General features: G+C 47.5%; 1 protein-coding gene across 3 annotated transcripts in view; it reads left to right on the forward strand.

Moving 5' to 3' along the window:
• Positions 1 to 745: 745 nt before the first annotated feature.
• Positions 746 to 13,984, forward strand: part of LOC137369747 (protein LYRIC-like) — a 95,943-nt gene continuing 82,704 nt past the window's right edge. Inside the window, exons 1-2 of one of the 3 annotated variants that reach the window (XM_068031144.1) lie at positions 746 to 1,356; positions 10,239 to 10,334. In XM_068031144.1, coding sequence (XP_067887245.1) covers positions 967 to 1,356; positions 10,239 to 10,334 — 486 coding nt within the window. In that variant the 5' untranslated portion in view covers positions 746 to 966. The remainder of the gene's footprint in view (positions 1,357 to 10,238; positions 10,335 to 13,984) is intronic. The other 2 variants (XM_068031141.1, XM_068031143.1) reach the window with 2 other exon arrangements.

A 13,984-nucleotide genomic window follows, 5' to 3' on the forward strand; every position in this document is an offset into this window, starting at 1 on the left:
TTGGGGTTTTATATGAGATAAAGGGAGAGGTAGGTGGTGTTTCATCGCGGCTGGAGGTAGCCGGTTCCAAGTGGCATGCATCGCCTCTAGCGGTCGGAGGAATGACTCGCAGGAGGCGGGTTGGTTCGACAGAGGGCTGAGTTGACAGTCTCCGGTGGCAGCGCCACTAGCGGTCGGAGGAGTGCCTGGCAGGAGGCGGGTTTTATTGCGGGCTGAGATGCCAGCCTCCGCTCGCAGCGCCACTAGCAGTTGGAAGAGTGCCTGGCAGAGGTGGGTTTTATTGCGGGCTGAGTGAGCAGCCTCCGGCAGCGCCACCAGCGGTCGGAAGTGTGCCTGGCAGGCGGTGGGTTTTATTGCGGGCTGAGTGAGCAGCCTCCTGTGGCAGCGCCACCAGCGCTCGGAAGTGTGCCTGGCAGGAGGTGGGTTTTATTGCGGGCTGAGTGAGCAGCCTCCTGTGGCAGCGCCACCAGCGCTCGGAAGTGTGCCTGGCAGGAGGTGGGTTTTATTGCGGGCTGAGTGAGCAGCCTCCTGTGGCAGCGCCACCAGCTCTCGGAAGTGTGCCTGGCAGGAGGTGGGTTTTATTGCGGGCTGAGTGAGCAGCCTCCGGCAGCGCCACCAGCGGTCGGAAGAGTGCCTGGCAGGAGGTGGGTTTTATTGCGGGCTGAGTGAGCAGCCTCCGCTGACAGCGCCTGTAGCGGTCGGAGGAATGTCTCGCAGGAGGCGGGTTAACGTGGGGCGGGTGTGGAGACGCTGGGATTGAGTTCAGTGCTAACCTGTTACTGGATGAGTTCACTCGAGGGGGTGCTGGGCCTGTTAGTTACTCTCCTTGTGAAGTCTGACCGGAGGGGCCACGGCCTGTGGGTGCCCTGCCTGCGTTGCTGAGGCTGGTGCGGGCCATGTTAACGCCTGTCTAGCGGAGCCAGGCAGGGCCGGGAGGGAAGGAACCGGTGGGGGGAAGAGGGGGACATGGCGGCGGGGAACTGGCACGACGTGTTGGCCGACAAGGCCGGGCTGCTGCTGGGGCGGCTGGAGGAGGGAGTGTGGGCCGGCTTGGGCCTCCTTCGGACCGGCCTGGGCATCGATTTGGGGCTGGAGCCGTGGCTGAAGCGGCAGCCCCCCGGCTCGGCCGGCCTGGCGCTGCTACTTTTGCTGCTGCTGCTGACCGTGCTGTGGGCGCTGGGCCGCCGTCTCTTCCTCAGGAAGCGGCCCAGCTGCCAGGCCGGAGCAGGGGGTGCCCAGGCCGGCGGCCGCAGGAGCGGCAGCGGCGCCAGGAACAGGGACAAAACCCCGGGAGACGTCCAGCAGCAGCGCATCGAGGAGCAGAGGAGAAGGAACAGGAGAAAGGAGAAGCCAAAGGTGAGAAAATGGGAAAAATCACCGTTAAAAATTAAAACAACACTCTCCATCCCACCCCCTGAACCCCCTCAAACTGAATAATCCCCCCACTGAACCCCCTCAAACTGAATAATCCCCCCACTGAACCCCCTCAAACTGAATAATCCCCCAGTGAACCCCCTCAAACTGAATAATCCCCCAGTGAACCCCCTCAAACTGAATAATCCCCCAGTGAACCCCCTCAAACTGAATAATCCCTCACTGAACCCCCTCAAACTGAATAATCCCCCCACTGAACCCCCTCAAACTGAATAATCCCCCACTGAACCCCTTCAAACTGAATAATCCCACCTCCTGAACCCCTTCAAACTGAATAATCCCCCACTGAACCCCCTCAAACTGAATAATCCCCCACTGAACCCCCTCAAACTGAATAATCCCCCAGTGAACCCCCTCAAACTGAATAATCCCCCAACTGAACCCCCTCAAACTGAATAATCCCCCAGTGAACCCCCTCAAACTGAATAATCCCCCAACTGAACCCCCTCAAACTGAATAATCCCACCTCCTGAACCCCTTCAAACTGAATAATCCCCCACTGAACCCCTTCAAACTGAATAATCCCCCCACTGAACCCCCTCAAACTGAAAAATCCCCCACTGAACCCCTTCAAACTGAATAATCCCCCACTGAACCCCTTCAAACTGAATAATCCCCCACTGAACCCCTTCAAACTGAATAATCCCCCACTGAACCCCTTCAAACTGAATAATCCCCCACTGAACCCCTTCAAACTGAATAATCCCCCACTGAACCCCTTCAAACTGAATAATCCCCCACTGAACCCCTTCAAACTGAATAATCCCCCCACTGAACCCCCTCAAACTGAATAATCCCCCACTGAACCCCTTCAAACTGAATAATCCCACCTCCTGAACCCCTTCAAACTGAATAATCCCCCACTGAACCCCTTCAAACTGAATAATCCCCCACTGAACCCCTTCAAACTGAATAATCCCACCTCCTGAACCCCTTCAAACTGAATAATCCCCCACTGAACCCCTTCAAACTGAATAATCCCCCAACTGAACCCCCTCAAACTGAATAATCCCACCTCCTGAACCCCTTCAAACTGAATAATCCCCCACTGAACCCCTTCAAACTGAATAATCCCCCACTGAACCCCTTCAAACTGAATAATCCCCCCACTGAACCCCCTCAAACTGAATAATCCCCCACTGAACCCCTTCAAATTGAATAATCCCACCTCCTGAACCCCTTCAAACTGAATAATCCCCCACTGAACCCCTTCAAACTGAATAATCCCCCACTGAACCCCTTCAAACTGAATAATCCCACCTCCTGAACCCCTTCAAACTGAATAATCCCCCACTGAACCCCTTCAAACTGAATAATCCCCCCACTGAACCCCCTCAAACTGAATAATCCCCCACTGAACCCCTTCAAACTGAATAATCCCACCTCCTGAACCCCTTCAAACTGAATAATCCCCCACTGAACCCCTTCAAACTGAATAATCCCCCACTGAACCCCTTCAAACTGAATAATCCCACCTCCTGAACCCCTTCAAACTGAATAATCCCCCACTGAACCCCTTCAAACTGAATAATCCCCCCACTGAACCCCCTCAAACTGAATAATCCCCCACTGAACCCCTTCAAACTGAATAATTCCCCCCCTGAACCCCTTCAAACTGAATATCCCCACTGAACCCTCAACTGATCCCCCACTGAACCCCTCAAACTGATATCCCCCCTGATCCCTCAAACTGAATAATCCCACCTGAACCCCTCAAACTGAATAATCCCCCACTGAACCCCTCAAACTGAATATTCCCCACTGAACCCCTTCAAACTGAATAATCCCCCCCACTGAACCCCTCAAACTGAATCCCCCTCAAACTGAATAATCCCACCTCTGAACCCCACTGATCCCTCAAACTGAATAATCCCACCTCCTGAACCCCCTCAAACTGAATAATCCCCCACTGAACCCCTTCAAACTGAATAATCCCCCACTGAACCCCCACAAACTGAATAATCCCACCTCCTGAACCCCCTCAAACTGAATAATCCCACCTCCTGAACCCCCTCAAACTGAATAATCCCCCCGAACCCCTTCAAACTGAATAATCCCCCCCGAACCCCTTCAAACTGAATAATCCCCCCCGAACCCCTTCAAACTGAATAATCCCCCCCGAACCCCTTCAAACTGAATAATCCCCCCCGAACCCCTTCAAACTGAATAATCCCCCCCGAACCCCTTCAAACTGAATAATCCCCCCCGAACCCCTTCAAACTGAATAATCCCCCCCGAACCCCTTCAAACTGAATAATCCCCCCCGAACCCCTTCAAACTGAATAATCCCCCCCGAACCCCTTCAGACTGAATAATCCCCCCCGAACCCCTTCAGACTGAATAATCCCCCCCGAACCCCTTCAGACTGAATAATCCCCCCCGAACCCCTTCAGACTGAATAATCCCCCCCGAACCCCTTCAGACTGAATAATCCCCCCCGAACCCCTTCAGACTGAATAATCCCCCCCGAACCCCTTCAGACTGAATAATCCCCCCCGAACCCCTTCAGACTGAATAATCCCCCCCGAACCCCTTCAGACTGAATAATCCCCCCCGAACCCCTTCAGACTGAATAATCCCCCCCGAACCCCTTCAGACTGAATAATCCCCCCCGAACCCCTTCAGACTGAATAATCCCCCCCGAACCCCTTCAGACTGAATAATCCCCCCCGAACCCCTTCAGACTGAATAATCCCCACCGAACCCCTTCAGACTGAATAATCCCCCCCGAACCCCTTCAGACTGAATAATCCCCCCCGAACCCCTTCAGACTGAATAATCCCCCCCGAACCCCTTCAGACTGAATAATCCCCCCCGAACCCCTTCAGACTGAATAATCCCCCCCGAACCCCTTCAGACTGAATAATCCCCCCCGAACCCCTTCAGACTGAATAATCCCCCCCGAACCCCTTCAGACTGAATAATCCCCCCCGAACCCCTTCAGACTGAATAATCCCCCCCGAACCCCTTCAGACTGAATAATCCCCCCCGAACCCCTTCAGACTGAATAATCCCCCCCGAACCCCTTCAGACTGAATAATCCCCCCCGAACCCCTTCAGACTGAATAATCCCCCCCGAACCCCTTCAGACTGAATAATCCCCCCCGAACCCCTTCAGACTGAATAATCCCCCCCGAACCCCTTCAGACTGAATAATCCCCCCCGAACCCCTTCAGACTGAATAATCCCCCCCGAACCCCTTCAGACTGAATAATCCCCCCCGAACCCCTTCAGACTGAATAATCCCCCCCGAACCCCTTCAGACTGAATAATCCCCCCCGAACCCCTTCAGACTGAATAATCCCCCCCGAACCCCTTCAGACTGAATAATCCCCCCCGAACCCCTTCAGACTGAATAATCCCCCCCGAACCCCTTCAGACTGAATAATCCCCCCCGAACCCCTTCAGACTGAATAATCCCCCCCGAACCCCTTCAGACTGAATAATCCCCCCCGAACCCCTTCAGACTGAATAATCCCCCCCGAACCCCTTCAGACTGAATAATCCCCCCCGAACCCCTTCAGACTGAATAATCCCCCCCGAACCCCTTCAGACTGAATAATCCCCCCCGAACCCCTTCAGACTGAATAATCCCCCCCGAACCCCTTCAGACTGAATAATCCCCCCCGAACCCCTTCAGACTGAATAATCTTCCCCGAACCCCTTCAGACTGAATAATCTCCCCCGAACCCCTTCAGACTGAATAATCTTCCCCGAACCCCTTCAGACTGAATAATCTTCCCCGAACCCCTTCAGACTGAATAATCTTCCCCGAACCCCTTCAGACTGAATAATCTTCCCCGAACCCCTTCAGACTGAATAATCTTCCCCGAACCCCTTCAGACTGAATAATCTTCCCCGAACCCCTTCAGACTGAATAATCTTCCCCTGAACCCCTTCAGACTGAATAATCTTCCCCTGAACCCCTTCAGACTGAATAATCTTCCCCTGAACCCCTTCAGACTGAATAATCTTCCCCTGAACCCCTTCAGACTGAATAATCTTCCCCTGAACCCCTTCAGACTGAATAATCTTCCCCTGAACCCCTTCAGACTGAATAATCTTCCCCTGAACCCCTTCAGACTGAATAATCTTCCCCTGAACCCCTTCAGACTGAATAATCTTCCCCTGAACCCCTTCAGACTGAATAATCTTCCCCTGAACCCCTTCAGACTGAATAATCTTCCCCTGAACCCCTTCAGACTGAATAATCTTCCCCTGAACCCCTTCAGACTGAATAATCTTCCCCTGAACCCCTTCAGACTGAATAATCTTCCCCTGAACCCCTTCAGACTGAATAATCTTCCCCTGAACCCCTTCAGACTGAATAATCTTCCCCTGAACCCCTTCAGACTGAATAATCTTCCCCTGAACCCCTTCAGACTGAATAATCTTCCCCTGAACCCCTTCAGACTGAATAATCTTCCCCTGAACCCCTTCAGACTGAATAATCTTCCCCTGAACCCCTTCAGACTGAATAATCTTCCCCTGAACCCCTTCAGACTGAATAATCTTCCCCTGAACCCCTTCAGACTGAATAATCTTCCCCTGAACCCCTTCAGACTGAATAATCTTCCCCTGAACCCCTTCAGACTGAATAATCTTCCCCTGAACCCCTTCAGACTGAATAATCTTCCCCTGAACCCCTTCAGACTGAATAATCTTCCCCTGAACCCCTTCAGACTGAATAATCTTCCCCTGAACCCCTTCAGACTGAATAATCTTCCCCTGAACCCCTTCAGACTGAATAATCTTCCCCTGAACCCCTTCAGACTGAATAATCTTCCCCTGAACCCCTTCAGACTGAATAATCTTCCCCTGAACCCCTTCAGACTGAATAATCTTCCCCTGAACCCCTTCAGACTGAATAATCTTCCCCTGAACCCCTTCAGACTGAATAATCTTCCCCTGAACCCCTTCAGACTGAATAATCTTCCCCTGAACCCCTTCAGACTGAATAATCTTCCCCTGAACCCCTTCAGACTGAATAATCTTCCCCTGAACCCCTTCAGACTGAATAATCTTCCCCTGAACCCCTTCAGACTGAATAATCTTCCCCTGAACCCCTTCAGACTGAATAATCTTCCCCTGAACCCCTTCAGACTGAATAATCTTCCCCTGAACCCCTTCAGACTGAATAATCTTCCCCTGAACCCCTTCAGACTGAATAATCTTCCCCTGAACCCCTTCAGACTGAATAATCTTCCCCTGAACCCCTTCAGACTGAATAATCTTCCCCTGAACCCCTTCAGACTGAATAATCTTCCCCTGAACCCCTTCAGACTGAATAATCTTCCCCTGAACCCCTTCAGACTGAATAATCTTCCCCTGAACCCCTTCAGACTGAATAATCTTCCCCTGAACCCCTTCAGACTGAATAATCTTCCCCTGAACCCCTTCAGACTGAATAATCTTCCCCTGAACCCCTTCAGACTGAATAATCTTCCCCTGAACCCCTTCAGACTGAATAATCTTCCCCTGAACCCCTTCAGACTGAATAATCTTCCCCTGAACCCCTTCAGACTGAATAATCTTCCCCTGAACCCCTTCTGAAAAATTCCCCATCCCTGAACCCTTTTATAAGGATTAATCTGAATCCATCCTTAGCTCTTGAAAGCAAGTAGCTACCCTGTACCTCTTAAATTTCGCATTCCTTCTAAACCCCACCCTTAAACCACTCTCTCTGCCCCTGATAATTAATAATCTCCGTGTCCACCCTGAACCCCTTGTCATTAACAACCTTTTTAATCCCTGTGCCCACTCTTAACCCCTTATACTAACAACCCCTGTACCCCTTAAACGAAATAACCTCCCTGTACCTCTTAGAATTAATAATCCCTGAATGCCTTAACCCCTTAAACGAAATAACCTCCCTGTACCTCTTAGAATTAATAATCCCTGAATGCCTTACAATATAATACCCCCGAACTCACCCTCAACCCTCTGAAGCTACCCTCACCCTTTATAATTACTAACCCCTGTTCTTATATTAGTAAACCACTTGTAGCTATCTGATTCTCCCTATAATTAATAATCACCTTACCCACTTTGAACTCCATATAATTTCACATCTTGCTGTATCCACCCTGAAACTTTACAGTGAATAACCTTGAAACCAGCCTCAAGCCCTTACGGAATCTCTTGTAGTTAATAATCCCTGAACCCCTTATATTTAACAACTTCTGTACCCAGCTTGAACCCCTGATAATTGACATCTTCCCCCCCCCCACTACTTGTTCCCCTGAACATGAATAATCTCCCTGTGCCCACCCTGAACCTGTTCCAGACCAGCCTGGGGTGCTAATTTAACATTTTAATTTTAACCTATTATTGAAAGTGTATCATTGCTCTTTAAAGGATATTTTATGTGTTAAATCGGAGGCTGACGCTTTTTGGTTTGCCGTTTTGCTTGCTCCCTAAGCGCGTTCACAGGGTGTGGGAGGGAGTGAGTTATGATCACCCTCTGATAAAGGTGGGGGTGGGGGCTGGTGAGGGTTTCAATGTGTTCTTTTATTGTCAGTAAGTAGCCCGAGAGCTTTGTGGGGTTGGGGGGAGAGGAGAATCTGAAGCAGAATCTCTTCTCAAGCTGGTTCTCAACAGCTCGAGTCTTGTCAACGAGGCACGAGTGCAGTTTGTGCGTTTAGGACACTATCCAAGAACAATTTGTGTGATGTGGCAGTTCCAGAGAGAGAGAGCAGGAAATCCTGGCACAACTAAATTTATGGGGGCCGAAATGTTGCGGTTACTATTGAAGTTGCTCACTCAGATAAATTTACTGCAACGATACATTAAATGGTTACTTCCGTTTCAGTGTGGATTAACTGAAGCGATTTGCTGAAGAACAGTTAAAGCGTGCGTCTTGGCTACGAATAGTTAGCTATAAACTCATGTGTTGACTGAGCAAACAAAAATGTTTGTTTAGTATTTTGCTGCTGAGAGCTGTTTTGTGGCAAGGTTTAATGATACTCAGATGCCAAAGGATATTAGTTAAATACTAAAATCTGTGTATTTTCTTAAATATTAACTAGATTTTTTCTGCAGAATGTTTTATGTATATTTTGAGGGATTTAATATATGTTGCGATCTGAATTGCTCTTCTAAAGTTAGGTTTGATATCGGGAAGGGTTGAGATGCGAAAAGTCTTCAGAGTTGCATCTTTGCAACTTGTTAGGGCAACTGTGAGTATAAAACCTTGTTGTCACATTTAACCCTAAGATGAACTTTCAATCGCATCTCTTAAATCACCTATTTCCATCTCCTTAACGTTGCCTGACTACACTCCTGCCTCAGCTCCTCTGCTGCTGAAACCTCCACCCATGAACTCTGCCCATATCCTTCTTTGCACTAAGTCCTGTTCACTCCTCATCCCCTGTGTTCACTGACCTACACTGGCTGCTGGTTAGGCAGTACCTAGATTTTAAAATTCTCATCAGATTCCTCCATGACCTTGTCCCTCCCTATCTCTCTAACCTCCTCCAACCCCACAACCCTCCACTACCTGTGTTTTTGCAATTCTGGCCTCTTGAGCATCTCTGGTTTTAATTGCCCCACCATTGGTGGCCGTGCCTTCAGCTGCCAAGGCCTAGAGCTCTGGAATTCCTTCCCTAAACCCCTCTGCCTCGCTACCTCTCTCTCCTCCTTTAAGACTCTTCATAAAACCTATCTCTTTGACCAAGCGTTTGGTCACTTGCCCTAATATCTCCTTGTGTAATTTGGTGTAAAATTTTGTCTGATTACCCTCCTGTGAAGCACCTTGAGATGTTTTACTACATTAAAGGCATTATATAAATGCAAGGTATTGTTCTAACAGTTACTTTGGTATTTGTCTGGTGCTTTTAGAGATGTAAAAACAAGTCACAAGGCACTTCGGAAAATAGACTCGGGGTCATAGAGAGAGAGAGAGAGGTGGTGGGAGGGGTTGGGTCGGGGGTGCAGTTCGGAAGGGCAAGCAAAAGCATTGTTGAAAAAATAGGTTTTGAGAAGGCTTTTAAAAGAGGTGAAAGAGAAAGGTAGAGATGTTTATAAAGAAGGTTCCAGACAGTGGGGATCAAGACAGCTGAAGGCTGCCACCAACAGTGGGGGAATACATGAAAAATCAAAGGTCAAGCAGGGGTAGCGGATGTTACAAGGCTGGAAGAGGTGGTGGAGATAGTGAGGTAAGGTGGTTGAGTGATTGGGGCATGGGAGCTGTGATGTAGTTCAGCCAAGACAGAGTGAGCAGAACTTGGTATATCACTGGGTAAAGGCAGTGAAGTTGTGGACGCAAGTCTGGTTAGTGATTCCGGTGACTAAGTTCAGGACGAAGATGAGCAGTGTTGCTGAGGTGAATTAAGTGGTCTTGGCGACAGATGAAATGCAGGGTGTAAAATGATTGTGGCTTAGTCAGTGCGAGTAACTAGAGAGGGAAGTGAGATTGGTGACAAGGGCGTAGACTTCATGGTGTGGACCTAAAATAATGGCATTGGTTTTAGAAAATTTGCACAAATTTTCTTTTATTAAGAAAACCCAATATATAGATGTTACAAGAGTGTAAAAAATACATGGCTCAGAGTGCAGTATCTGGGTTTTCTGTTACAGACTTGACCCAGAGATATGGATAGTGTGATAATGTCACTGCTGGCTTTTTAAGATGCCGAGAGTTATTGCATTATAGATATATTTTAACGCACTTTACTCAAACATCTGTTTTCCTAAGGCATGTTAATTTATTAGGAGGTGATGAAATGTATGGTGGGCGCTGTAGATCGAATTAGAAGTTTAAGGTGGCACGTGATACAATGATTTTTTTCTTGTTTTTTTTTAAGATGGTGAGGGGTGGGGTTGGTTGGTTGGTGAAGGAAGAGGGAGGAATACTCCTGAATAAAAATTCAGAAATTGAAGCACACTACATCCATGATCTGGTACATTGTAGACATGCTTGTTCGTTTATCATTGTTAAATTGTATCTTAACTGTTAAAGTTTAGAAGTAACATTTTGTAGGTTATAAGATTTTCAAGAATAAAATTGGTTCATTTTTTGTATTATAATTACTGTATAGTTTTACCCTCGGGGGTAGAAGGGTGCCCTTTAATCAAATGGGAGGCAAAAACAGTTAAGACGACTTTATTCTTTCATGGTATGTGGGCATCGCTGGCAAAGTCAGCATTTGTTGCCCATCCCTAATTGACCTTGAACTGAATGGCTTGCTGGGCCATTTCAGAGAGCAGTTCAGAGTCAACCACATAGCTGTGGGTCCAGAGTCACATTTAGGCCAGAACGGCAAATTTCCTTCCCTAGAGAACGTTAGTGAACCAGATGAGTTTTTAATGACAATCGATAGTTTCATGGCACCATTCAATTCCAGATTTTTATTATTGCATTTTTTAATTAATAAATTCAATTTAAATTCCACCAGCTGCCGTGGTGGGATTTGAACCCATGTCCCCAGGGCATTAGCCTAGGTCTCTGGATTAATAGTTCAGTGAAATTACGACTACGCCACCATCCCCCTGAGTCTGCTGTTCAGTCTGTCTGCTTGTTTCTGTTCGAAAATTCAAAAGATGATCAATTTCAAATTTTTACAAATGCAGTCCTTTGTCAAGTGTTTCACATTGTGTGCTGTGCTGTTGCAGCATCTAGCTGGTAACTTTGCACCAACAGACCTGTTGATATTTCTTTACCCTGCACAGTCTGAACAAAAAGCCACTGTAACTACATGATTGCAAGAACTCCACAGGCCAGCTGAAGAAATGCTGATGGAAATCTTTTTCATTGGTATGACATAAAGCTGGATTTTGTTTTGCGGTTTCTTTCACTGGCGCTATTTATCTGTACAGATTTTTACTCCGTGTTACTGTTTAGAAAGAGAATATTATGGTTAAAAAGTATGGTGACTATCTCCACCAGTGAACATGATAACTCGGCTTGATCAGTGTTGCTTGTGGTGAGATTTGATGGGAAAGCGGTGGTATTGGCTGTCCTCCCTTTCCATGAAAGTTCTATTTGTAGGAAAGACTAATGCCGTAGAAATGAGAGAAGCCATTTGACCAATTGAAGCCAGTCCTTTCGATAGATTAACTTCTATCATATCTAATTGTATTTTTCATAAAATGGGTGTTATTTTCCCATTGCACTCCTTGGTAGGTTATTGTTACCTGCATGTTAACTTTGCATTTCTTGTTCAAATGGCTTCCAAATCCCACTGAACAACATTTAATTTCTCACTATTTAAAAAAAAAAATTCTATTCTTCCTACTAAAGTGAATAAAATCAGTCATGCATTTTAAAGGACAATTAGGTAAGTATTTAAAGGGGAAAGATTTGTAGGGCTTGAGGGAAAAGATAGGGGAGTGGGACTAGCTGGATTGCTGTTGCAGAGAGCCGGCATGGACTTGACGGGCTGAATGGCCTCCTTTTGTGCTGTAACCTTGTTGCGTTGCTGCAGTGCAACTTGTAGCTGGTACACACTGCTGCCACTGTGTATCGGTGGCAGGGGAGTGAATGGCACCCCATCCACAAACAATCAAGCAGACTGCTTTGTCCTGGGTGGTGTCCAACTTCTTGAGTGTTGTTGGAGCTGCACCCATCCAGGCAAGTGGAGAGTATTCCATCACACTCCTGACTTGTGCCTTGTAGATGGTAGACAGGCTTTGGGGAGTCAGGAGGTGAGTTACTCACCACAGGATTCCTAGCCTCTGACCTGCTGTTGGCGCCATGGTATTTATATGGCTACTCCAGTTGAGTTTCTGGTCAATGGTAACCCCCAGAATGTTGATAGTGGGGGATGCAATGATGGAAATGCCAACGAATGTCAAGGGGAGATGGTTAGAGTCTCTCTTGTTGGAGATGGTCATTGTCTGGCACTTGTGTGGCGTGAATGTTACTTGCCACTTATCAGCCCAACCCTGGATATTGTCCAGGTCTTGCTGCATTTCTGCATGGACTACTTCAGTATCTGAGGAGTCGCGAATGGTGCTGAAAATTGTGCAAACATCCCCACTTCTGACCTTATGATTGAAGGAAGGTCATTGATGAAGCAGCTGAAGATGGTTATATATAAATTATCTGCTCACAGAAGGTTGGAGTATACAGTAGTTTATAAATCAGGTCAGTAACCTTCTACCATGTAGCACGCAATGTACTATTCTGTTAAAGTGCAACATTATGTAACTTAGTGTGTCCCTTTAAGGCCAAAAGCTGAAATTGTTGCTTCCTCAGAAACTAGATTCTCAGATCATTAAAGGTTGATCTAGATTTCTTTTAATGGATACTTTTTAAAATAAAATAACATCCAAACTCTCTTTCTAAATGGACTCGCAGCATCATTTGGGAGGTCTGCTTTACCTCCCTGAAGTCAGTTACAGGTTATTTACTGCTAACGGACCCTCAGTTCAGTTAGAGATCAGACTGTGTACCTTTTATAGAATACACGTGTTGTCATTTTTATATGTAATAAATTATAATATCCACGTTTGACTTAAGGTTTATAAACCTGACACTGTACCTACAAGCATTTACTCTTGAGGGTGAGTTTTCCCATTGAACTCAGTAATCGAACTGTTAACAGAATTAGATGTCCGGGGAAATCAATGCCCAACGTATATTAAAAATCCTGTGTGTGTGTGCGCTTCCAATGTACACCACCTCCTCTGCCCCTGCCTCTTCTCACGTAACTGTACCACCATCTTGGCCCAAGCTGACAACATTGAGTTCACAACTCACCTGAGGTTCAAGGTGACTAAAAATAAAATCTTCCACTTTCGACATGCAGAGAGAACCAAGTCCCTAAAACTGCAGGAAGAAAGGTCTGTTTAACCAGAACCGCCATTTCTTCTGCTGTCAAGTCCCTATTGCACCCCCAGTTAGAATCTGCCCTGCCCTCACTTCGCTCCCTCCCACTTAATCTCCTGAGGGAAGATACTGCAGTGTTTATCCTTCCTTATTCCATTAGGGAAGCCACAGTAGGCTCAGTAGATACCAGTGTCTTTTCTATGAATTGTTGGGTTGGTGCTGGTGAGTTGTGGGTTTGGGCCCCATACCAGTCTTGAGCTCAAGCACTGGTGTGGTGCTGAGGGAGTTCTACACTATTAGGGGTGCCATGATTCAGATTAGATGTTAAACTGGGGCCCAGTCTACCTTTTCAGAAGGTGTAAAAGGTCCCATGGTGCCGTTTGGGGACTGTCAACCTTCCACCATTGCCACCTGAAACAGACTGACTGATCAATTTCCTCACTGCTTTTTGTGAGACATTGCTGTGTTGCCCTGAATTACAAGGGTGGCTGACATCATAGAATGATACAACACAGAACTCTCAATGAGCCATGAAGTGATGTCATTGACAGTGCTATCAAGCGGCACTTGCTTAGCAAGATCCTGCTCAGCAGTGCTCAGTTTGGGTTCCGCCAGGGCCACTCAGCTCCTGACCTCATTACAGCCTTGGTTCAAGCATGGACAAAAGAGCTGAACTCAAGATGTGAGGTGAGAGTGACTGCCCTTGACATCAAGGCAACATTTGACCAAGTATGGCATCAAGGAGCCCTAGCAAAACTGGAGTCAATGGGAATCGGGGGA

The sequence above is a fragment of the Heterodontus francisci genome, chromosome 5 (assembly GCF_036365525.1).
Source record: "Heterodontus francisci isolate sHetFra1 chromosome 5, sHetFra1.hap1, whole genome shotgun sequence".
Lineage (NCBI taxonomy): Eukaryota > Metazoa > Chordata > Chondrichthyes > Heterodontiformes > Heterodontidae > Heterodontus > Heterodontus francisci.